A 26409-nucleotide genomic window follows, 5' to 3' on the forward strand; every position below is an offset into this window, starting at 1 on the left:
ACGGGGTGATCTAACCCGCAGAATTCTGGCCATCTTGGCCAGGAAGATGACCATGCTCAACAAGCCCAGTAGTAGAATTTTGCTGCTGGATGGCGCCACCTCCCTCAGAGTTGGCATCCCCGACTTATGAGAAAATGTCTTCCAAGCTGACACCCGAGCCTTATCTAGGGTTCCCTGGCTTATCTTATAGATTAAGGCCTCAAGCTGAGTTAAAACAACGATATTTTTGCCTAACCTAATCTAAGCCTAAATCCAGCTTAGTTTAGCAGCTTGACCTTTTATACCCTTTTTTTATCTAACGTATATTATAAGCGAGTCGTACAGTCTCCACCACCCTCCAACAACTATCCTCAATTGCAACATAACAACACTAGAAACCAACTATAATTACATCAGAAACAGCGAATCAGACGATTCTACAGCCTCCTGGCAAGTACGTACATTATGGCCAGGCTTGCCGCATACACTGCAGCACCGAACCTCCGTACGACCCCCCCCTGCACCATTACCATCCGGCTGTGTTTCTTCTGCTGCCTCCCCACCCACGGCCCTCTGGTCCAGTAGATCCTTCGCATCTTGTATGGCAAGTGATCCTCCGAGTTGTACGCGTGTTCTTTTCGCTCTCCGGCGCTTGCTTAGTGCCTCGTTCGCCTTGCGGAGCGAAGATACCTCTGACTGAAGGAGAGCCACTTGGTGCATCACAGCCATTGTACTTTTAGCAAGCTGGTCCACAGCAGCCAACATTGAAGTCGGGGAGCTATTTTGATGGTTGGCAATGCGAGTTTTAATAAGCGTTGACTGCGAGGTAGCTTTTTGGGGGTTGTGTGGTGTCTGGAAGACCCAAGGTTGTGGGGTGCCGGGCCGGGAGGTCGGAGGTGTTGGCGTGTGAAGCTTTACATCCAGCTTAGAAAGCACCCTTTCTGGATCGTACGGCACAAGGCCAGTACCCGTAAAGCCACCCTGTATATTCTTTTCTGTTATAGAGGCGAAGAAGGCCTCGCGGAAGGCATAGAGGAACTCGAGCTTGCTTATGTGGCTGGCGTTTGACGAAGTTGTGTGCCCAGAGCTTGCCAACAGGGGGCACGTTACGTACACGTAGCAGTTGGTTGACCATATCTTCCACACCACGCAATCTAGGTGGAAAGCTCGCGCACATAGCTCAATAACGTATTGAATAATGGCATCCTCTTCTGATTGAGTGAGCTGTTACAACCTGCACCGGGAGTGGATACAGTCTGCAAGGCAGTACGCCGGAGGTGAATATGACAGGATGATCGAAGGTTGTGACAAGCGTCTCAGACATGGGGTTCACTGTCAACAACAGGTCGTTCTAACAAAGAGCTACTGAGAGTAGATTGTAGACAAATGAACTTGATTGCTTGCATGAGGAATCAGATTCCTCGACATGGGGAGCGCCGGGCACTCCCCCCTATTTATGTGAAACTATCTACATATGTTTCTGAAGTATCTTTGTACCTTGCTCAGTGTGCTCAGTGGTCTTGGCGGCTGAGCAGACTGAGCAACCTTTCATGATCGATGTGCTCAGTGTGCTCAGTGGTCTTGGCCACTGATCAGACTGAGTACCTCCTGATTGGTCGTATGGGTCTTTCCATCCCTGGCCCAATGATTGGCCGAGGTGTCCAGCACCTCGGGTACCACCCAGTGGTTCCTGTACGGGGGTATTACGCTTGGGGCGTAACACATAGTCACCGCCGCGATTGAAGCTGACCCTTACCAGCCTGGTGCGCAATACGAGCCCCGCTTTTCAGAATATTCCCAGGATGACCACGACAGAGGTGAGATCGCTCTCTATATAAGAAGCGGCGTCCGATGCTAACTACCGGCACTCCATCCTTAGGCTTGCAGGGGACTCCGCCGGATCGTCCCAGTCAACGACACTCCCGACGACGCGACGATCGAGTAAGTTCCACCCGGTCGAACGCATAGAGGCACGTCTAACCGGACAGTATTATCGCAATCCACGGATTGGGCACCGAGTCGCCGCGGACATGGGAGTTTAAGAAAAGAAATGGGGATGGGGTTGTGAACTGGCTGTCGGACGGCGACATGCTGCCGGCAGCCCTACCAAAGGCCTGCATATATACGTACGACTGGAATGCAAACTACTTCGCAAATGCACCCGTGCAGACGCTGCTCGGCCATGCCGATACGCTACTCGGTCTTATCGCCGAAGGCCGTGGTTCGCAAACGCGACCGATTATCTTCGTCGCCTCTTGTTTTGGAGGGCTTATTCTGGCCGAGGTATGTCCCTAGATCATATACGGCGGGCAGCGGTTAACCTCCCCAGGCAATCATCCGAGCCGCCCAGGAAGGCAGCGCCTATAGACATATCCTGATTTCCATTGTCGGCATCGTGTTTCTCGCCACTCCATTCCACGGTAGTGATGCTGCGAAGCAGGCTCAGTGGCAGGTGCTGGTTGCCGGCATTATGGGAAAGCAGGCCTCTGACCAACTCATAAAAGACCTTGAGCAGAAACACGACTTCGTCCGCCAGCGCGTTCAGAAGTTCGCCGAGATCGCTAATGCTGAGGCAGTGCGACTACCCCTGAATTGCTTTTTCGAGACCAGGAAGACGAAGATACTAAAACGCATTCTACCGTCGGAGTGGGCGAATCGCCTATCAATAGGTATTACCCGCAAAATTGTACGTTATTTACCCCCGTTCGTGATATTTAACTGACTTTGATAGCTTGTGACGGAATCTTCGGCCTGCCTGCATGGTTTCCCTCGCCGAGGCCTGGATGCGACCCATTCAGGGATGAATAAATTTAAGGGTCCAGAATGCCCCAACTTCAAACTAGTTAAAGATGCGGTCCAGCAATTCGCGGGAAACGCATCGGATGTTTTGAAACGGCGGGAGAACTGTAAGCTGATCATCTCCTGGGTGGGCTGATACGGCCAGAATAGTACTAACATGGTGAAGCTACCGTGAAGGGACACTGGATCGTCCGGTTCGGACGTAATAAGGAATTCGTCGGGCGTGAATCAATTCTCGAAGATCTTTTTAAGAGGGTTCTTCCTAGTGGAGACGAAGATGACTGCCAACGGACCGCCATCGAAGGTCTGGGGGGGGTTGGAAAGACGCAGATCGCGCTGGAGACCGCTTATCGCATTCGCGACCTGCAGCCGGAATGCTCGGTCTTTTGGGTTCCCGCTGTTGATGCCACCGCTTTCGAGAATGCATACCGCGCTATCGGCCAGCAGCTTAAGGTACCGGGAATCGACGAAGAAAAAGCAGATGTCAAGGCACTTATTAAGTCCGCATTGGGCCGCGAGAATATAGGTAACTGGCTCTTAATTATCGATAACGCCGACGATGAAAAGCTACTTTTTGGGAATACCGCCCTTGCCGACTATCTTCCATTCAGCCGGAAAGGATCTATTCTTTTCACAACCCGAAACCACAAACTTGGATTAAGGCTGGTCGAGTCTGAAAATCACATTATCGCAGTTGAAGAAATGAGCCACGACGAGGCCCTTAAGCTATTAGGGAAAAACCTAAAAAGTTCTCAGATGAGCGACACAGGAAGCAACAATGCGTTGCTGGAGTTTCTTACTAACCTCCCTCTGGCAATACGGCAAGCGTCTGCTTATATGGCCAAGGAGCAGATCTCGACTGCGCGGTACCTCAAGCTATGCAAGTCCAGTGATGAGGATATGGTTAAGTTGTTGAGTAGTCACTTTGACGACCGACACCGATATAAGAACATTCAAAATGCTGTCGCCACAACTTGGCTGATTTCGTTCCAGCAAATCTCAGATCACGACGCGCTGGCGGCTGACTACCTCAGATTTCTGTGCTTTCTAGCCGGGAAGGATATTCCGCACTCCCTGTTGCCGCCGGCGGGGACGCTAGAGACTGTTGAAGCAATCGGGACCCTGAAGGCGTATGCATTTATCTCTCAACAGAATGAGTCGGATAGCTACGATATCCATCGGCTAGTTCAGATATCGATGCTGAGCTGGTTAGATGGAAAGGGAGAGCGACAGGAATGGACGGCCAAAGTGTTAGAACGGCTTAACGATATATTTCCTTGGCCCAAACACGAAAACCGAGAAGAGTGGATAAGGTATCTTCCTCATACGCAACATGCTCTTCAACTACGGAAGAGAACAGATGACGAGGAAGCGACAACAGGTCTTCTTTCCAAAGTGGGTGAGAGCTTTCGCAATTTAGGGAAGTATGAGGAGGCCGAGCAGATGCATCGGCAGGCGCTGCAGCTAAGTGAAAAGGTATTGGGCAAAGAGCATCCTCACACGCTTGGTAGCATGAACAACCTTGCGCTTGTGCTTTATAGCCAGGGGAAGTATGAGGAGGCCGAGCAGATACATCAGCAGGCGCTGCAGCTAAGGGAGAAGGTGTTGGGCAAAGAGCATCCCGACACGCTTGGTAGCATGAACAACCTTGCGCTTGTGCTTTATAGCCAGGGGAAGTATGAGGAGGTCGAGCAGATACATCGGCAGCTGCTGCAGCTAAGTGAAAAGGTGTTGGGCAAAGAGCATCCCGACACGCTTGGTAGCATGAACAACCTTGCGCTTGTGCTTTATAGCCAGGGGAAGTATGAGGAGGCCGAGCAGATACATCGGCAGGCGCTGCAGCTAAGGGAGAAGGTGTTGGGCAAAGAGCATCCTGACACGCTCATCAGCATGAACAACCTTGCGCTTGTGCTTCATAGCCAGGGGAAGTATGAGGAGGCCGAGCAGATGTATCAGCAGGCGCTGCAGCTATCTGAGAAGGTGTTGGGCAAGGAGCATCCCTCTACGCTCACCAGCATGAACAACCTTGCGGGTGTGCTTAATAGCCAGGGGAAGTATGAGGAGGCAGAGCAGATGCATCGGCAGGCGCTGCAGCTATCTGAGAAGGTGTTGGGCAAGGAGCATCCCTCTACGCTCACCAGCATGAACAACCTTGCGCTTGTGTTTCATAGCCAGGGGAAGTATGAGGAGGCCGAGCAGATACATCGGCAGGCGCTGCAGCTAAGGGAGAAGGTGTTGGGCAAGGAGCATCCTGACACGCTCGCCAGCATGAACAACCTTGCGCTTGTGTTTCATAGCCAGGGGAAGTATGAGGAGGCCGAGCAGATACATCGGCAGGCGCTGCAGCTAAGGGAGAAGGTGTTGGGCAAGGAGCATCCTGACACGCTCACCAGCATGAACAACCTTGCGGGTGTGCTTGATAGCCAGGGGAAGTATGAGGAGGCCGAGCAGATACATCGGCAGGCGCTGCAGCTATCTCAGGTGTCGGAGATCAGATGACTGGGCTTGCAAGCTAGCCGCACACAGCTAAGCTGATCTCTCATTCAATCTCTCTCTCTATTTTTTTATCATAGCGTGTCACAGCAGGGGTCTGGGGGTCTCCATTAATTTACAGCCCGTCACAATACTCTAGATCCTTCTGGATCCCGCCTCTTTCATCACTTCGAGTACCCTGTTTCGTCATGAAGATAGGTGGCTCTAGAACACTTGGTAGAGAGGTCATTTGGCCCACTCGAATAACTCGAGATCGGGCTAGTTGGCTTGACGTAGTTCCAAGCGCCACAACAAACTTTATTTGATCTGGTTTCCTTTAGCAGCCGCGAGGCTCCCAAGATGATTTGACTGCAGTAACTAAGCCTGTGAAAGCGGCAGCTGATGCCAAGGGAACTAGGGAGGTATGACGCCATAAGTGCTAATTTGTTGATAGGAAGTGATAAAGAAGCTTAGGTAGGTATGTAAATATGAAATGGAACTGTAGTTAAGACAAGCAGTATGATGGTTTATATGACAATTCAACTTTGCCTTTACCTCGGCTTGCAAATTCGTTATTCGAACTTAAGCTGGGTAATTTGGACATTTCGAAATCAAACACATTTTTTCCAAGCTGAAATTGACAGGGAGGTAGGGTGGAAGAGGCAGTGTTGCTCCTAACTACACACCCCACCCAAGTCCAAAAGCGGCAATGCATTTCCCTTGACCGGGAAGAATAGACAGTTCCAACAGCTCTGTTCTCACAACACAAGCTTCAGTACCCTCTTAAAGAACAACAACTGCTATGTTCTCGTCATCGTCTCCCCCTGATCACCCAAGAAGTCCTCTGGTCTACCCTTCTTCAAGACCACCTCTATACTTTTGCCCTTCTTAAATCTCCTCTGCATCTCAGCATTCTTCCGTTCCATCTCAGTCTTCCCCCTGGTCATCATCCTCCCTGGTGTTTCTTCCACTATCTCTTCTTCTTCATCCTCATCTTCCACCATATCCACACTTTCCTTCACCCCATTCCCCGGCACCTGCTCAACTCTCCCTAGTCCTGGCTGCATGTCCGTATCCTCTTCATCTACATACACGTCTTCCAACCTAAAAAACTTCTTTACCCTGTTTGGCGTGTAAGAAGTTCGCAACGGCACCCCATCCAGCGTTTCCAGGAAGTAGCAAGTGTTGCCTGGTTCAACCTTTCTCACTCTGAAAGGGCCGTCCCAGCGGCACTGTAGCATCCTTACCACACTCATATCCAACTTTCTATCCATTTTATACACCAACACTAAGTCCCCCCTTCTGATCATGCTGCTCTCAGGCCTGATGCTGCGAATCCCTTTCCTGTTCTTTCTTGCCGCAGCTTTCTGTCTTGCCATGCCAACCCTCTCAGCTACCAGAGTCAAATTCATCTCCTGGGATTTCAATAGTCTCGCCCTTGCCTCTATTAAATCCATAGCCGCTCTCTCCTTCCAGTGTCTCCCTGATCTGTCGGAGCCAATCTTTTCCCACTGGACGACTCTCCATGACGGTACGTCCTTTTCGATCGGCGTAATGGGGTTAAACCCATGTGCCAGATAGAAAGCACTGTACCCATGAATACCTCGTGTCGTGGTCCTATCAGCAAACAACACATAAGGGAGCCACTGCTTCCACTTCTTCCCCGTCCCATCCGTCATTTTTGCCAGCATCGATGCAATCGGGATGTGACCAGACTCCGTCACTCCATTTGCTCTTGCGTTGTAAGGTGATACCACTACCCGGAGAACTCCTAACCTCTCCAAAATCTCCGCAGCTTCCTTCCTAAATTCCGATCCGCCGTCCACTACCACGATTAGAGGGTGACCCCATCTGAGGATGATATCGTGCAGGATAAAGTTCTCAACCCCAGAAGCCTTGCCTGAGTTCAAGACCTTCGCTTCTGGATACCCAGTCAAGTCATCCCTCGCCTCCAGAAGGTAGGCTTTTTCTCCGGAAGCCGTTGGTAAGAACTGAACGTCTAAATGCCACTTCGCAAATGGGGTAGCCAAAGGCTCGGTGTATAAGTGCCAGTCCTCCCAACGCTTCGGGCTCCATTGTTGACATTGCCTACATGTCTTGATCCAAGCCTCGACGTCAGCGTACATACTCTTCCAGTAGTAGTTTTCTACTACTCGGGCATAGGTAGCTTCTCGTCCTTTGTGGCCCATCTCGTTGTGACACGCATTGAAGACTCTTTCTCGCTCGATCAGAGGGTCAACAATTCTTCTGGGGGGAAAGCCTCCTTTGTTTGGCTTAAGGAACAAAACTCCGTCTTCGAAAATCATTTTCAGGGCGTCATTCTTGATGGTCTGAACGTCAAACCTCGTCCTAGCCCTTGGCTCCGCACCAGTCGCGAGGAACTCGGCGATAGCATGGGAGTAAGGAGACCACAGTCCTTTCAAGTAGGGGCCTTGCCCAATAATTTCCTTTTTCTTCTTGCTGATGCTCACCCGCCAGACACTCACTTCCTGGATGTCGTTCTTCCAGATCCTTGCGTTAACCTCATCATCAATGTCTGGTTCTAACTCCTTCTCCCTCAGATCAGAGGGGCCAAGTGGCTTTCTCGATAGTGCGTCTGCCACAAGGTTCTTGCTCCCAGGGATGTGAACAATTGTGAAGTCGAAAAGTCTAATCCATCCCAGCCATCTCATCATCAAGGCGCCGGAAACGTCACTAGCCGCCCCCTGGACTTGGTGGACTACCACTTGAGCATCCGTTTCCACCGTAAAGTGCACCCCGAAAAGATGCCTTCTAAATCTCCTCAAAGTATACAGCAGTCCTCTCAACTCCCTCTTGGTGGCATCATACCTCTGTTCAGCCGGGCTCCAAATACCACTCTCAAACCGACAAGGGTGCCGTTTTCCATCAGGTCCTACTTGTTCAATCACCGCTCCCCACCCCGTCAAGCTTGCATCAAAAATCACAAAAATTCTACCGAAACGGTCGTCATCAAACGTCAGAGAAGCCAGACATGGTGCTTCTGTGATCAGAAAGGCAAGCCACTCCATCGCACCCTGTTGAGCTTCCGTCCATTCCCATCTCGTGTCCTTCCTCATCAAGAAATACAGCGGGACTGCGATCAGATTGAAGAGAGGTACCCATAGACGATAGTAGCCGGTGATCCCCAGGGAGGCGCGAACATCCTTAAGATTGTGGCAAGTTTGCCATTCCCTTATCTTCGCTATCTTTGTCTGATCAGGGAGGCGTCCGTCCGGTGTACAGGAATAGCCAAGGATAACAGCTTCCCGTCTGCACCAAAGGGATTTCACGGCTGCAATTGTAGGTCCTGCAAGCTCACAGTTAAGCAAGACTGTGTCGATATTCTTCAAGTGCTCCAGGACCCACTTCCTAACTCCTGGCCTCTCTTCTCCACCACATGGGCCTTGATCAGCTTTCCCCCATACAACATATTCGCGCTGATCATACGGCCCTTCATAAAATCAAGGGTGAGGCTTGTATCCGTAAAGAACGGGATCCCCAACAATAGGTCATGGAAACCCAGAGCCTCAGTATTATCAATAACGAAGAAATGACACAAAATTGGAATCCCAGCCAGCACTACTGGAGCCTGAGTCTCACCTATAAACGCAACCGGATCCCCATGAAGGCCTTTAGACTGTAGGCTCGTTGACACCATCGGTAGACAGAACCTCTCAGCCACAGCCCTACTGATCAGGTTGCACTCGGAGCCTGTATCCAACATTGCTAGTACCTTCTCTGAGGTTGGTGAGGCGAAGTTACAATATAGCGATGGGACGTTGTTGGTACGAGTGACGGCTCCCAGGAGAGTTCGCTCACTACCGGAAAGCCGGTCAACGGGCGTAGACAGCAGAGTCCGCAATCGCTCTTCTGGCTGTCACCCGGTTGGACCTTGCCCTCGATGATTCTCTCCCAGATGCCTCCCTTGACCACACCATACTCACCATCCGTTGTGATGCCATACAAAGCGGGAACAGTCTTCCTCTGATCAGATGGAGGAGTCTCGCTGTGTCCAGCCGTCTGAAAATTCGTCCGGACCGTTGACGGCAAGGCCTCCCCCTTCTGTGGGACTTCTCTCTTTCCATCCGGGGTACTCTTGGAAGATCCACGCCACTCGATCACCTCAGCATCCTCGGCCACACTCTTCACATAATCCATCAACCGGTAAGCAAATGTGGGTGAAACCCTGCAATGCTCTTCCAGTGTGAACTTAGTCTGACCGCAGGCGTACTTTTTGGCTTTCTCGGCAATGTAATCTCCAGGGTCCTCTGCCTCACCATGAGGCAACCTTGAGCCACTCCGGACTCTATCCCCCTGATCGGACGAGACTCCCTCCCCAACTACCTTCGGCTTCTCCTGCGGGGGGGTGAGTACCACTTTCGGATTTTTGGCTGAGGCTGGGTCATCCGTGTCCTCTTCCTGCAAATCCTCGATCCTTACTCTCTTCGCTCCCTGCGCGCTCACTCCCACTTCCACCTCTTGATTGCAGACGACCATTGGGACATCATCGGAGCGCTTCAGAATGCTTCTAGGCGACCACTTCTCTGCTGAGCAGCGTTGCAAGGCATTCCTAGTAATATAGTCACTGGCTGAGTTCTCGTTAAATGGTCCGTAGAGTTTGGAGTACCCATGAAGCCTATTTAACCTGACATTCATAGCCCTGGCCATCTGAGTAGCTGTCTGCTTCCTCCCTCTGATCAGAGAGACCTCAGGCCTGTATCCCTTGCCCTCACGAGCTTCCCAGTGCTCAGCCAATTTCGTGTAAGCTTCATAGGCCCTATTCAGTTCTGGTTTCAGCGAAATTGCAGCGCGAAGCAGATCGCCAACCTTCCCTTCACGCTGCGCCTTCCTCACGTCCTCTTGATCAAGCCACGCTTTTTCACTATCCGGCCACTCCTTCTTACCGATACACACTCTACCTCCCTCAGTATGGCACAGTCCCCACGCCTCATCATACTCCTTCTTCGGACACTCCGTCGACTTGGCGTAATGGCCAGACTTGCCGCACCAGAAGCACCTTCTTGGTGGGGGAGGACTATCGCGGTACTGCCCCCCTGATCTTCCGAACTGGGTCTTAGTGTCAACAATGGGGAAGGTGTTGAAAGACGAATCCATTTCCCCGTTAGGGCCAATGCCGAAATCCAGAGAGTAAGGTGCCTGGTCTTCTAGATGTTGAACACGGGTCCTCATTACCCCAGATTTGCCGTTTCCCGGTGCAGAGAAACCGCCGTAGATGTTCGCCCTCAAATGCTGCAGTGCCACCTCTCTGTCTACCATGGAGTTAACCGCCATGTACTGGTCGAGTACCTCCGCCGCCTGATCAGAGGCAGCAGGGGAGGGTGCAATGGTTGATTTGTCCTCCTTATAGATTTTTCCTCCCACGTCATACCCATCTTCGATCACATCATTAATCCAGTCGCTCCAGGCAATGAAATTTATGGATCTCAGGCGACGTTCGGATCCTCCTCGGTTAATAATGGTCATCTTCATGGACTCGGAGAATTTCATCCAGAAGCGGCTGGCAACCCTGACTCTTACTGCCTCTTTCTCCCCAATCGGCACTCGAGAGAGCAGTTTGGAGTGGTCAAAGACAACCTTCCTCAACTCACCCACACCGTCAGGGATGACCTTGGCGTAGAAGTCATTTAGCTCCCTGTAAATATCCTCGTCCTGTCGGGGGTCATATATCTTACAAAGGCGTTTGAGGCGGACAACCAAGACAGGCCAAGCGTCAGTGGGTACAGGTAGGTCCACACATTCGTCGATTTGTTTTCCCACATCGAAGTCACACCAGGATTTGAACTTGCGAACGCGAGAGGTAAATTCCATAACCTGGTATTCTTCACAGGCGTTCTCGAAACGCTCCAGATACTCCGTAAAGTGCTTCCCTTTGAAGTTGCTCTTAAAACCGACTTTCTTTGGATCAGGAAAATCACGCTGAGAAAAATACATAGGCACCATGGGATAGGGGGTTGGCCGAGAAGACGTAGGGGACCCTTGGAAGTGGCGATAGTCAGGGTAAGCTCCCATAGGATAAGGATATCCGGGTTGCTGGAATTGGTACGCAAACCCAGGAAGAGGAGCGGTGTCACGGCAGGCCGGACCACTGCACCATACCCACTGTGATTGCTATCAAAAGCTACAAGTGAGCCAAGCTTCCTGGCTTGGCTCGCTCCAGTGGTATATATATGGTGACGCCGCCACAGCCGTCACAAGCGGGATATCCAGCATGTCGAGTGGGAGGCGCAGTATGATTCCAAGCAGCAGGATTTTGGTGGATACGGGGTCCACCTGGCACCTCAGGAGCGTTGGGTTTTGCAGTTGGGCTACCTTGATCAGGAAGAGGGCGAGGGGTTCCAGCGTCTTCAAGGCGAGCACGGTCCGCAGTTGGGGAGAGGACGAATGGTGATGATTCCGGGGACCTAGCCGTTGGGATGGCCATCTCTACCACGGAACGAGCCGTAGGGGCTTGATACACCTGGCTGTTGCTGGGAAGGCCAGCCGAAGCGATGGGCGGGATGTTGTCGGACATATCGATACTCGATGATTGCTGTTGCGTTTGCGTTGGTGGTATGGCTTCTTCCTTGCGTGTGTTGTTGGAAACAGGAAGACGGTTGTCCCTTGTAACTTTAGTAAGTGAGCATGAGTTATCCTTACTCAGATCAGAAGGAGAGTGCCCCCCTCTTCTTGCCTTCGAGCCCCCGTTGTCTGAGTCAGGTCAACCCAGAAACTCCCTCGATTTCTCACCACCGCTAAATAACACACCAGGAGGATTCCTCCCAGCCAGAGATAGGAGAGGACTTTGACAGTTGCCGCCGAGATAAGATCCGCTAACGAGCTAGTCTCAACCAGTGTTCTTAGTTCACTTCCCGGTCCCATCCGGACCACACGCTTGACTCTCCACAGGCAGGCGGAAAGCTCGGTGCTTGAACCATGATGAAAGATGTCCGTCTGATCAGACGGAGAAGAACTGTGTTTGCCGAACCTCGCGGGGTTCAGTGAAGTCGTCGGTGCTTGTTGTCGTTCGTGGTTTCGCACTTCCTCCAGCACCCAGGGCTTTTGAGTCCAGTTTGGACCCTGAGCTTTGCTCAACCCGGGCACGACCTCCATTTGAAATGGTGAGAAATACACAAATACAACCAAGACACCACAAATATACCCTCAACAGGTCCCTGAATGAATACACCTGCGTGACAGTGGCTCGCTCGCAGGCCGCACTTCACGCAGGACAAAGAAAAGACACTATGGGCTCGCAGGCCACATAATAAGCACCGGAATGGCCTGTGAGCCGCACCCCAAACCACTGGTGTTTCGGTGTGATACAATCGTATTGTTCTCATGTTGACACTAGTATCGCTTGTGCTTGTCACGGCAGGGCAGACCACTGCGCCAAACCTGTTGTGATTGCTATCAAAAGCTACAAGTGAGCCAAGCTTCCTGGCTTGGCTCGCTCCAGTGGTATATATATGGTGACGCCGCCACAGCCGTCACAGTGCTGAGCGTCCTGGATTAGCAGTCTATTGTTATCCATGTACAACCATGACCAGAAACTTACACCCCTCAGCAAGTGACTGTTCTTCATTTAGACCCTGCTGTCATGTCAGACAGGCCTGAAAGAGGTTGTGTTCAATCTAGGATGACTCAAGACTAAGTGGGCACCCTGCGTGGGGGCAACACCAGCCTCCCATCCCATTTCCAACGGTATTGGTAATGTGATTATGATAGACATCTAGATTGGTCACACGGCCACATGGAGTGGGACTACAGGCATACAGGATGGCAAAGTCCGTATCTGTGTGGCAGCTGGGACACTTGTATCGTACGTTGATATACATTTTAAGTGCCTTCGGAGTGGAAGTTAAGAGTACAAGGCGGTCGATCTCTGAGCATAGAAACCATAACAGGCTGGACAGAGGTTAAAAAACAGATGTCTTGGGACTTGCACATGGACGGGATCAAGATCAATTCCATATGAAATGACATGGTATACTGTACCACGGTAACGTAGTCCGACTTGAAAAGCGTTCTGTGTAAATCATGAACAAGTTTGCTATTTGTGGTGGGTTTCTAGGTTTGCATCATGTTTCCTTTGATGAAGACCAAAGGTGCAGTGTGGAAAGCCAAGTTTTGGTGAAGACGTTGTGAACGTGACGATCGACATGTGATGTCAAAATAAGCTCTTGTCCATCCCTGTCTAGCCGCTTGGCAGCCACCCCTTTTTAGCTCTCCACCCGCCTTTGCCATTCCGACAGCAGCTCACCTTTTCCATAGCACACTCCCAACTCCCAGCCTCATTCACATCACCAACCCCGTCGTAAACAGCCTTCTCTGGCCAAGGGCATATGGGTCGTTGAATGAACACGCCCGTGTTTGAGTCAGTTGGCCGATGCCAAGTCGTGGCAACAAGCTTGTCGACCGCCTTCCCCTCCTCGGTCCACGCCATCAGTGCCAACAAAGCATCATGGTCGACATCCTCAAACCCCGGTACGGACCAAGTATCGCTCCCCATAAGTCCTGCCTGAAAAGCGCCTCCAATATTCCATGGTGCATTCGGCTTGCAATCCGGTGTTGAAAAACAGTGTCCCATGCCAGGAATTTGGAAATACCGAATGAACTCACGTACCGCATCCAAGTCGGCCCCAAATGTGTCAATGGTCTTGTTATAGTACCACCAGGACCCCTTCTCCGGTACCAGGCCATCTGCCAAACCATGATACAAGATCACCTTGCCACCTCGGTCCTTGAAGTTGGAGATGTCGTACTGGATAGCTGAAGAATGACCAGGATCCAGTCTTTGTGCCTTGTCGATAGTATCCTTCCCAAGCTTTGAGGTACCAGTCCAATCCAACTCCTTGTCGTCATTATCAAACAGAAAGTCTCTAACATACCCCAGGCCATACGGGCTCGGTACCGTCCCACCCAACAAGATCGACCACTGATTCTCAGAGCTGAGTGTCAAACCAGGGTACAGCAACTCCCCATCCTCGGAGAGCCACCCTTCATAGACCTTCCTAGCTGTCTCTGCCTGCTCTGCAGTCAGGCATTTACTGATGTTTGTCCCAAACTCTGAGCAAACCAAGGTTCCAAGATCAAACCCGCACTTGTCAGGACTGCTGACAATGCCATCCTGTACTCCATCCACATTGTCACACTGTCTGATGACCTCTTCGAGTAGCAAGGAGAACTTGTTCAATGGAATATGGTACGGGTTCGAGTCGTCGGCAGGCACATTGTACAAGCCTACCTGCATCAAGAACGGGTTCAGCCGCGCTGTCCACCAGGCAGGGGCCCCAATCAGTGCGCCGTCGAAGCTGTCGGGGAATTCCTGTAGCTCTCGCAATCCCTGGCGGCCACCGGTCGAACAACCGCTGTAATATGTCCAGAGTTTGTCATGGTCAAGTTGTTGGTAATATCTTTGAAAGATCTGTTTCCCCAAAACAACGGAACCATGCATGGCTCTCCAGCCCCAGAGTTCCTTCTTCTCGGCGTGGCCATGTGCCCAGGAGGTCTCGAGGGCAGTCGAATTGTGACCGGTGTCGGTCGAGAGGGCGGCCATGCCGTGGTGGGGACCTGCTGCCCTGTTTTCTTGTTGTCAGCACCGATCAACAGTGCAATGATTGCGGTGAAGGCGATGCCAGGACCAATCGGACCTCGGTACTTACATGTCAAGCCAGTTGATACCACCGGAGAAGCCCCCATTTCCCACCACGAGCAACCTCTTTGTCGAAGGGAGCTTATCAGGCAAGAACAGTCCAAAACGGTAGCTCGCCATGGTGGAGTAGTCGATTTGGAAGGTGACGGCGCATAGCGGAGGGAGATTGGTGGGGTTCACTGGGTATGCAGGGTCGGAGGCTCCTTCACCGTAGGAGCCGTTCGCAGGGACAGGGGTCACGTTCTCGACGGTCGCAGGCGTATTGAGGGTATGCAAGATAGAGGAAAGATATTGAGAATTGCATTTTGGATGTCTCGCCTGCCGGCTATCGTGTTGTCCTTGGGACTGTCGAGGTTGAAAATGGTGATTGCGTTTGCATGTCGATGTGGTGGTGGCGGAGTGGAGATTCGGGAGAGGGGAAGGTGATGTAAGGGCGTGGAAGGTGCTGAGGAGGATCGCGACTGCTGTTGTTGTGATGAAGCGCCACAGGGTCATCGCTTATTAGTCATTGGTTGCAAGAGTATTTGGATGTGAAGGATTAAATGAAGCAGTTTTGAAGGGGGGTCGTTCAGACGTCAAGTGCATGAGGAAGATATATACCAAATCGGCGGCTCTACATGTACTGACAGCGGCAATAGTGATTTGGGGCGAGACATGGGGTTTGGGGACAACTGGGTTCATTGCCACGGTATTCCTGCTGTGGCAGAGGGACTGGGAAGGTGGCATTGTGGACAGCTCGTTCTGCCACTTGCCATTTGACAGAATATCCATCGTGATTATTTGCAGTCGACTTGGTGACTTTTCAAGGTCATTTAGGTCATTATTGGACGCTTCTCAATCTGATTAGATGACGGGTAGTAAGTCCGTGCCGGGCCAAGTGATCCTGGTGGCTGGGATTCTAGACTCGAGCTTCCAAACAGTAAAGCTCTCCACGGACACTGGAAAGGTCATTGTGACGACAATTGGAGACTATGGAGCAGCTGTTACCGGGAGCATCCATGGACAAAGTTCTCTTAGTCGGTAACTGCTAAATCGATCAGTCCACCTTTCCCCAAACACTACTGAAAAGTCCCTTTTATAGTGACGACAGCCGTAAATCTATACAATTTCTATCCTTCTACGTCCAATCCCGGCCCAATTCCGGCCCAATGATCTATTCCCGTCGCACCAACACCGACCCTCCGATAGCGGCTGAGACCTGGGGAACCACCAACCTCCTCCAGTAGTATAAAAGTAATATGTCGTCTTGTACCGCAACACAAATGTGTTATCAGTTTCGACGTGCCAGCACATCCGTCGGCAAGATAGCCTGGGAAAGACGACGAAATCCGAGGTAGCTGTCCGGCTGTCTAGAGATATCCACGACCAGAATTGATTGCAATCTGACGTAATGGATTATATTCCATTCATTCCAGAAGTCAGAAACAGCACATCCTGTTGATCCCGCTTGGCCTTGGCGTGTACAAGTGGCAGCTCAGCTCCCGTGCCCTCTAACACAAGAACCTTAGTGCCCATGGTGGCAGCATGGAAGGTTGGCAGTTTGTTGAAATCCAGGGGCATGGAACCTCGTGCTACCACGAGATCGGATTTCATCGAATCGGAAAGAGTGTTGGGGTAGACAACGCGACGCTGACAACATGCCCAAAACCATGAGGGTAACGTTGGCGGGACTTCGAAGTGCTTGTCCTCATCATTTCCGTTATTAGTGCTTTCATCATCACTACTCGCAGTCACAGTGCTTTGGTCCTCCGCATCTGCATCAATGGAGACCTGGCTGCTGAGTCAGCCCATCAGCCTCGTTTGTATGCCTCCTTTATAACGATATTTCCACCATTCCTCTCAACTAGCCGCCGACTTTCGTTAATTTATAGCAAGCCCATGTGAACCAATCACTCACACAGCCTAAACATGTATCCTCCAAGATCATTCATCTAGCTAAAGCTCTGTGTAAGACCAGCAATCGCAGGTAAACGGTCCTTTCCGTAGGTCAGGGAGCACCTTGAATATTTCTCAACGAGCCGATACCAGTACACAGAGGCCTGGAATGAATCGGTCACAAACCATTTGCTATCCTCTGGATGGCGAAGCAGCGTGCTCCCTGATATAATGTGATCAGCAATCGGACCAGCCGCATCATCGAAGAAGACATGGTGGTCTACAAAGTGCAAGAGTCGTCGTGACAGAACCCGTCTTGAAACACCCAACCCCGTCAGTTGAGAAAGCTTCCCGTAACTTGATCGCCAAAAGAGCCAAGAATGGTTAGGTGGGCGATGGTACGATGGGGGGGTGAAGAAGTAGCTGGGTGAACGCAGTACTAGTGTCGGTGGAGGTTTCAGGCTGGCATCCAAAAACCCGGTTGTGCTGTCTCGAGCGGTGTGATCTGAGATCGTGCAGGAGGCATGGCTGTAGACTGCAGCCATCCGTGCAGACTCGCGAGCCCAGTCGTCGGCGTCGTCCTGTAAGATGCACAATGCATCAATCCAGAGGTACCGATGCCGCAGTGACCACCTTGACTGTTGACCCTGATAACATCTTTCGAACCGCTGACACAGTCAGATTATTAATGTTAGAAGCACCTTCCACTTCCAAATCAAGTACCCTCATCGGAAGAAGTTCCCCTGACATTGCGGCGCCGCTCGAGGGCCCTGAATAGTCACCTGTGGCGTTGATGCGGTCATATTGTTGGCCTGGTAGCTTAGCAACACTGACCCCAACTCGTGACCTCACGGCTTTCCAGCATTCCTGATCTCGGTGCCCTGAATGAGACAGGTGTGTTAGGATCCGAACCAAACGTTTCCCCAGCAGGAGTACTGATACCAAGGCGACTTACAGGCTGCAAGACTCAGCTTCCCAGCTCCAAAGAATAAGATCCCTGTTGGGTGATTTTCTCTTTGTCCTATTCCTGGAGCGAAGTGAGCCAAAGATCCAACTGGCCCACGGGGATTGTATGTGTGTTGGTAAATGTTGCAGCCCAATTCAGCGCCATCCGGAGATGTTGAAGCTGGTGAAATGCGGATGCAAGATGAGCCCCGTGGAAATTCAAACCATGGATGTGCTAGTGGAATCTTCCTTATAATAAGTTTCTTGATATCGAGCTCCAAGCCATGACTGATACCGGATTCAGAATCTCCGATTATGTATCTCGCGGACCTGCAGACTTGTTCATTCATAAGTTCGGTCCATATCGGAGGGGCAATATTGCCTTCCTCGCGGCCGAAGTTGGCGCCAAGCATCCGAAGAAACCAGGATTGAGTCTGGTCGCAAAGCCAGGTGATGGCTTTGAAGTATCATTTTCGTTATCCTGTAAAAAATCATTCGTAGTGTACTTTTGTACCACAAACAGCATCCGCAACAGCAGAGCGTCGCGAGCACCGCCATGCCAATCAAGATGATGCCAAGGATGGGGATGACGACAATGCTGTGAAACATCAGCATCCTATCACACAGTCTTCCGGTGCGGGGAAGCTATGCGGGCTTCTCTTCAGGCATACAGCACAGCCACTATGGGCAACTGTACCTGGACAATTGGAAGTTGCTTCCACCCTTTTTCTTCTTTGCTCCGATCATCTGTTTTTCCCTTGCTTTACCCCAGGCAACCTCCTCCCTCAGTCCCCTAGCATGGCAGACCCTCGCTTTGTCATCGGAAGCGCTGCTGGAGTCGCTTCCCTCGGCATTCAGGTCTGTCAGGGTCTCACGGCGTACTTTCAGGCGATTGGTGAACGAAAGCACCAGATCAAAGATGATTTACGAAATCTACAGAACCTTTAGAGCTTGTTCATGGTGATCACTGATGTTTTGCCTCAACTCCGGCAGAACCACTCATCCGAGTATGCGGTTGTCAAGAAGTGTCTCTTCGACTGTGAGGACCACCTGGTCAGAATGCAAGGGCTACTGAGCACCATCCTTAAGTCCTATCCAGGGGACAGCATGAAGGGCAAGCTGAAGCAAGTGGTTCAATTGACCACCTATCCTTAACGTGAACGAGAACTGTCCCACGTCCGCCAGCACATTCAGGACCTTTTAGAACCTCTGCAACTGGCTGTTGGTATGACTACACTGTAGGTGCAAACCCTCCTGAATTCTATTGTATCTGGCCTTGGCCAGCGATCACAGAGGGTTGCATGCTGATGTGGTACTAGCAAATCACACATGGAGAATTCCACCATTGCAGCAGAAGTTAAAACAGGTGTTAAAAATCTTGAATCCGCGTCCAACGCCACTCAGAACCTCATCACCAATTTGAGCGTTCAGACACAGCAGAACTCTGATGAGATCATTGCGCTCAAAAAAGCTGTTTCGCAAGGTTTCGACGCTGTAAGTAGTGTGGCCACACGGACAGAATGCGGTATCCGCGATGCCAAAGACGAGATATGCAGCAGATTGTCCATCTTCCATGAGGACAAAGAAACTTGTTCTACCTATGGAGAAGTAACTTGCCTTTAGGTGCGTCATGAATTCTTTCAATCAGATGATCTAACTGGACCTTCTCTGTGTAATGCCGCTTCGTGACTCGCATGGTTGGAAGCGTGCTTTTGAACCCATGCGGCCGGCAGAGAGCGGCTTTCAAAGTTCTGTTCCGTATTATTGGAACCACTCTTGACATTGGAAGGACCTGTATCAAAAATGAGCATTTTATAAGGTAAGCAAGATACCTGATTTCTGTAAAGGTCCTTTTTTTCGCACGTTCTGACCTATCACAGAACAATGCGAAGACTTTTCTTCCTGCTGTGTTACATCGTTGACCGTCAGGAAATCCAATATGGTACCCAAGAGTGGGCTGTGCTAGAACCTATGATTTTTTGGTCCAAGGAACGATCAGGAGTGATGTCTGAGGAGGACTTGATACGTAAACTGGGAGGCTATCACCACATAGCTCCCATTCACCACTGCTTCCCAAGTTTGACTGTGGGTGAGTGCCACAACGCATTGAACGTTGATTGTCCCTATATTGAAGCCATGAGACATCACATCTTGGAATCATTCGCTAAATATTCATTTTAATTGTTCAGGCATAAACCCTATCGCACGTGCCATCATCATGAAATCAAAAAAACAGCTCATGAAGGCAATAGAGGGTGATCCGGATGGACCACTCGACAGAATCGCAGGGTGCACAAGTATTGTTTATTGTCTACAATGGCTAGAGGGACTTCGATGTCTCCTCCAAACGTGTGCCAAAAGCCTCATCGACACAATCTCAGATGACATAAGTTCGAAATCAGGCTACTCTCCAATCATGATCCTGGCAAGGCGAGCGCATGAGCGTGATGAGTATCTCAAGTCCGCGGACGTTCTCTTCTCAGCAGGGTGCATTGCCCAGCTCGGAGTTGAATATGCCTCTTGGCTTTACCATATCAGTCAAGGATTCTTAAATCTTCTCCTCGGACACCTAGTCCAAAGGCGGAGATCACTGGTCAAACTAGGGCAGCGCGAGTTGAGGATATACCGGGATTGAGATATGAGTGTGGTGATGGACAAAGAGGCCCCCCTACTATATGAAGCATTAACAAGTGTTGGCATTCCGGTCTCTTCCCATCTCTCAGTCCCGGCGCGGTACTGTACCGTATTTCACAGCCTTGACATCGGTATTCAAAACTTTCCGGTACTGTGGCAAAACGGATTTCGTGATTACGACTGTTATAATGATATTGGACTGACTTCAGTGATGGTTTGGCGGAACAAAGAGTTCAGCATGAATCGGCAAGTTGAGAACGTCAAGGTTGAGGAGCGAAAAAGGTTGCTTGGATGGACATGGCTGCAAAGTCATGGCTGTCTTGACAAGAGGCAGAGAGATCCGAGGAATCTGGGGTTGAACCGATATTCCACCGGTTGGCACTAACATGTCTTCTATGATCAGACTCACAGCGATCAGCGACATGTGCTGGGGCAATCCCCCACCGCAAAGAGGGGGACATTACAATCCACCTTTGGCATGGGAGATGGTATCGAGATTACTGCGAATTAACAGCAGAGACCGATGCAAGTGCTGGTGTACGCCTAATATAGGTGGCTGCTCCAGACTCACATCCCTTGTCACACGTCAACGAACTAACCACCGTGAACACGGCCAACAACACCGTCGATGCCACTGAAAGAAGGGGTAACTGCACGCTGTGAACCAGTAGTCAAAGTGAGGTAGACGATCACAGGCTTCGCGGTTATTAAGAAGATGATATTGGCCAACCTGAGATATTGAGGAACTTGGCAGCGGCTTGAGGCCACTGGGCACGGACCACCTGACGATGGATAAATACGCGTCTCTGAGATCTGTTTGTATTCCTAGACCTTCTTCTTCCTCATCACGCTCTTCGAGGCCATTGAAGATCATTAGCCTGAATTGAACCATGAAGTTCCAAGCCCTGATATTACAGCCCTTGTCACATCCCTTTAGAAAGAATATGGTTCCACACTTTCAGTACTCATATACCTCAGGAGATATAGCACGAATAGGTGGCCTCCTGACCTGTTCTGGCGACATATCCTGACCCACCATACTCCAGATTCCATGGAACATATCGCTCTCACCAGAATGCATCTCTGTGATTTGTTCAGTTTCTTACGTTTAAAGCACTGGACATGACGCATACTTGCTGCATCCTGGAAGACCTAGGGACACTCGAATCATATGGACCCCCTAATCCCATGAAGAGAGCCTTTCATGACATAGCCAAGAGAACAAAGATGCCCAACTCAAACACTACAATTGGGCATTACCTTCCTCCCTCTTGTGTAACCATGTTCGCATGAAGCCGTGGCAGGAGATAAAATATCAGTTAGACATAACAGAATCACCCCCTGTTATCGCCAATTGCGACAACAAAATTATCCAGGAAATCATGGCGGACCCTTCGGAGCAAGAAAACGCCCGCATCCTTCAACAGCTCATGGCAGAATTTGAAGAACCATTGCCCAACTCGATACATCGGAACCACGATCCTTGGAAAGATTTATATGGGGTCCGTGGCGCCAGCGTATATCGGAACTGTATGCTGTCAATCCCAGGGTTATTGCACAGATGAAGGAAGCTGCTAGCAATGTTACCACTTGTAAATACATATACCCGTTCGTTTACCTGCTTTGAAGTCCCTCGCAGAGAAGAGCTGACCATGTGGTTCACATATGAAATACCTGTTCGACTGTAGACCTTACTCGGCGAGAAATTCTCCCTGCTTCGTCTGGACACCGAGGGCACAAGTTCTCAGATGAAAAAATGTGGAAGAGGAGCTAAATGAATGGGAACGAGACTGTCCGTATTGCAACGTCATGGTACCAGAAGAGCCGGAGGAAAATGAAGGCAGGGAAAAGGATACCAAGGGAAAGCAGAAGGCCACAAAATGGTCAGGTGCAGGTACCAGGTAAACAATAACTTGGTGAGAATTGCTTAATGGGAAATCAGGTAGATGGGGTCAATATTCATCATATGGCTTTCATGTTCAAATACTGATTCGATGGTAGAAAAGTTGAGATTGCTTATGCCTTCATATCTGGTATCAAATGAACCTCGTCCCGTGAATTCTAAGCATACAGCTGGTTCCTTGTTACCCATTCCCTGCCTAACCATTGCGCCCTACCGTCTATTGGATATCACAGAAAGAAAACATTACAAAGATTAGGTACTGTATCCAAACCCAACCCGAAACAACACCCCTTAAGCCATCCCCATCTCAACCGGCTTCCCCTTAACGCTGTTCCACTCTACAAATACTGCTCCAAGAATGCTAATCGCCGACAAAGCAGTGAACACCGTAAAGGTCTGCGTCAGCGCATCATTAAAAGCCCAAGTAACAGCCCCCAAATCCTCCGGCCGAACCACATTCTCCACGCTCGTAGCCCCAACATGCAGAATCGTCATCGGATCCGGCATATCAGGCACATACTTGGCAACATTCTCCACCAGCTTATTCGTAAACACATTCTGCGACACCGCCACAAACAACGCCGCCCCGAGTGTCTGCAAGAAAATGATCAAGCTCGCCCCCGTCGGCACATCCTCAATACTCAACACCGTCTGCACAGCCATCAACGGCTGCTGAAACCCAATCCCAATCCCCGCCCCGATAATAATCTGATACCCAATCCAAGCCCCCGCTCCCACATCCGGCGTGAACGTCGTCGTCAACCCAAACCCAATACTCGACAAGATCGAGCACGCAATCATAAAAGGCACATACTGCCCCCAAATCGTCACCGCCGCCCCAGCAATAACACTAACCAACACCAACGAAATCAACATGGGCAAGTTCATAATCCCCGACCCAACCGCCGTGGCATCCTTGACCGACTGGAACCAGATCGGATAATAATACGCCGCTCCCAAGAAAGCCCCTCCAATCATCATGATGAAAAACCCCGAACTCCAGACACTCCTCTTCTTGACAATCCTCGGGGGGACAGTCGCCAAATCCCCCTGGTAAATCTGCACTCCGACAAAAATGATAATCAACACCCCAAACAGCACAAACAGCAGGATAACCCTCCAGCTGTTCCAGGCGTACTGTGTCCCTCCCCACTGCAGCGCAAGCAACAAGCAGATAATCGCCGGCATAAACACCGCCGTGCCAAACGGATCGAACCGCATGACTCTCTGCGCGAGCGTGTCATTGTTCTTGATCTCCCTCTTTGGATCGGGGAAGATGAACATGATCACCGCGATGGTAACAGCACCGATGGGCAGGTTGATGTAAAAGCACCAGCGCCAGGTGACGTGATCAGTGAAGGCGCCGCCCATTAGAGGGCCAGAAATGGAGGCGAGACCGTACATGCTGCCAATGGCGCCGGTGTAGATAGGGCGTTTGGCCAGGGGGACGGAGTAAGCCAGGATGGTGAGGGCACCAGAGAAGATACCCGCCGCACCGACACCGGCGATGGCGCGCCCGATGATGAGGGTAACACTATTGTTCGCGACGGCGCAGATAAGGGAGCCGACCTCAAAGATGAAAATGGCGATGAGGTAAACCCATTTGATGGAAAAAAAGGTGTAGAAACGGCCAAAGAGGAGTTGGAAAGCGGCGGTGGTGAGGAGGTAGGCTGGTGAGAAAATTACAGATTAGCTTGACTGCCGTGTGAAAGGGGGAAACTAGGTAAGGGTGAGAACAACATACCACTGGCATACCAACCCACGTCTGGCAAACTCTGGAATTGATCCGTAATTTTGGGAATAGCAGTCGCAATGATCGAGTTGTCAAGTGCCATGAGAAAGACGCTCAGGCACAGGGCAGTGACAATGGCGGCGAGCTTGATACCTGTTGGGTACTCTTCGCCATCTTCTCTTGTCTTGGAGGGCTCGAGCTTCTTGCTGCCAGCTTGGGAGACGGTGGTGGGGTGCTTGGTAAGAATGTTGTCCGTCTTCTCATTGTCAGCTGCTGATGTGGTGATTTCTGGTTGCTTGGAGACCTTTTCCGTCGCATCGGTTGAAGAGCCGGCGTCAATGTCTGTCCTGTCCCCAGAGTTGGAAACCTTCTCGTCGTCTGATATGCTCTTGGAACTTGGGGCGACGGTCGGTGCTTGCGACTCGGCTGTCAGCCCGTCCGTCGCTGGCTTGCCCAGCGAATTACTAGCCATGGTGCAGTTCCCAATGTGTGTCGAGTGCTGTTTGGGTTGCGGGGTATAGATGGAGGTTGCTGAGGATGATGGGGGAAGTGGAGATAGTTTCAGATGGGACAAAAGAGAGATCAGAGTCTCGGGGCGGGACCCTGACGTTGTTATATCTTTAGACTGTCTAACTACTGTGAAAGGAAAAAAAGTACCGGGTGCCGCAGGGGGCCTTTTTACAGTAGGGGAAAGTAGCCGAGCGTAGGTAAGCTGGGCGCTGTGCCTTCAATGCGGTCAGCTCAGCGGACCGGAGATAAATGTACCACTGGAGATAGGAATTGGACCGCACTCCGACCCATGATCGTGGTGGCTTGCTACCAAGACATCTTGGGGGCCTTAAACGAGACGAGCATCGCGAGAAAGTGCTCACGACTGCCGGCTTGCAGGTCCCCGAGACAAGACGCCCGGGACTTGAGCGACTTGGACCTATGGCAAGGTCCAGGTGTCACGGAACGTGGGGCAGGTATCCGTAGGGTCGGGCTCCAAGGATCAAAGAAACGGTGCTGTTGACGTGTGGGCTGGAGAGTTGTCAAAGAAGCGGACAGTTTCTGTGGGGAGGCTTCCGGAGCGAATTGGTAAGCGACCAAACGGGGGAATTTTGGACCGATTGTGATGTGTTAGTAAGGGCGTCTCAAGAAAATGGAACTGATTGATAACAGTGACGTTCCACAGAGCGTGACTGAAACCGACATGTTGTCGCAAACGGAAGTCGTGCCAAGAGCCTCCTTCTGCAATGCTGCCCCAGCTGCATCCCCAAAAATCCCCTAAATCCCAGCACTTCGGTCTCGGTGATGGCTAAGATGCCGCTAGGGACAGATCCGCGCGGCTGGAAAACTTTTGTTTGCGCCTCTCTCCACCCTTTGCTTGCTCTCGGCCATCATCCATCGCATCTCAACAGAGCGAGATGTTGCATTGGGTCGAAATTCCAGAATCCTTCTTCTCTGATGGAACTTTGACGAAGATTCCTCGGAAACATTTCTGTCAGAGGTGATGGCCACGCCAAGATGTTGGACGAAAATGCTCTTTTTTTCCTGCACTGCACTGCGCCTCAGAATCTGGCGGTTCAGGCCGAGATGCCCCCCAAAACACGATTCCCATTCGCTTGATGACTCGTTCCCATCATCGGCTGCCCCGTCTTTCAAAGAAGAACAAACCAACAACACCCCAAATTTGCAAAAAAGGCAGCCTTGCTGACTTTGATAGGCCAGATTGCGGATTGCTCGGACAGCGGACCCGAAAACACACCGATCCGAGCGGCCAGCCAACCAAGTATCGTCATCTCTTCTTTGTTGTTTGTGATCTGAACTATTGAGCGCCGAGCATGGCTCATGTGGCACAGACCCAGACCCTCAGGGGAATTTGATCTCGAGGGATGTGACCAAAATCATGTCCAAGGTCCAAGTTCCAGTGTCTCGCTAGAGTTGACTCCAGGGTCCAACACGCTGTAAACACTGACATCTCACAACATCATCACAGTGTCACCACTCCACAAGTTTACTCGTTTCTTTGGCTCCGCAAAAGCCCGGGTCGAGTTGCGTTGCAGCAGCACACAACCTTTCACAAAGTCACGTCACTCTAGACTCCGACCACCCCCCACAATCCAATCTCTATTTTTACTCGTGCTATGCCCTCCCTGCACTGATCAACAGTCAGCCCGGGTGATCCACCAGCCCGATCAAAAAACACATTTCTCCTCCGGCAGATTAAAACCCCCGGATACCAACGTCGGAATGCGGCCGGCCACAGCTCCACTTTGCCTCCGCATATCCCCGGACTCCATCCTCCGGGGCCGTGAGTGGACCCCGGCACCGAGATTCGCCTGAAGATGCCTCGACAGAATTGAAATAATCTATTCGACCCCGCAAGATAAATTGCCAGATCTGAGACAACAGAAACAAAATCTCAGCACGTAACAC

General features: G+C 51.0%; 3 protein-coding genes across 3 annotated transcripts; 1 reads left to right on the top strand and 2 right to left on the bottom strand.

Annotated features, from left to right (window-relative positions):
- Positions 1–1678: 1678 nt before the first annotated feature.
- On the top strand, positions 1679–5277 carry QC762_0087050 (uncharacterized protein; the record flags this gene model as incomplete). The annotated part of the gene is made up of 6 exons (XM_062884006.1): positions 1679–1796; positions 1859–1920; positions 1968–2262; positions 2309–2665; positions 2711–2885; positions 2945–5277. Exons 1-6 carry the CDS (start codon positions 1782–1784, stop codon positions 5275–5277), a joined length of 3237 nt encoding a protein of 1078 aa, XP_062742748.1. The 5' UTR covers positions 1679–1781.
- A 7798-nt stretch (positions 5278–13075) lies between these two features.
- On the bottom strand, positions 13076–15649 carry QC762_509900 (uncharacterized protein). The gene is made up of 3 exons (XM_062891401.1): positions 14913–15649; positions 13224–14828; positions 13076–13101 (listed from the first exon to the last, which is right to left on the bottom strand). The coding sequence occupies exons 1-2, from the start codon at positions 15395–15397 to the stop codon at positions 13445–13447; spliced, it is 1869 nt and encodes a 622-aa protein (XP_062742749.1). The 5' UTR covers positions 15398–15649; the 3' UTR covers positions 13076–13101; positions 13224–13444.
- Positions 15650–22366: 6717 nt separating this feature from the next.
- Positions 22367–25605, bottom strand: QC762_509910 (uncharacterized protein). The gene is made up of 2 exons (XM_062891402.1): positions 24004–25605; positions 22367–23929 (listed from the first exon to the last, which is right to left on the bottom strand). Exons 1-2 carry the CDS (start codon positions 24461–24463, stop codon positions 22551–22553), a joined length of 1839 nt encoding a protein of 612 aa, XP_062742750.1. The 5' UTR covers positions 24464–25605; the 3' UTR covers positions 22367–22550.
- Between the last annotated feature and the right edge of the window lie 804 nt (positions 25606–26409).

The sequence above is a fragment of the Podospora pseudocomata genome, chromosome 5 (assembly GCF_035222375.1).
Source record: "Podospora pseudocomata strain CBS 415.72m chromosome 5, whole genome shotgun sequence".
Taxonomy (NCBI): Eukaryota; Fungi; Ascomycota; class Sordariomycetes; order Sordariales; family Podosporaceae; genus Podospora; species Podospora pseudocomata.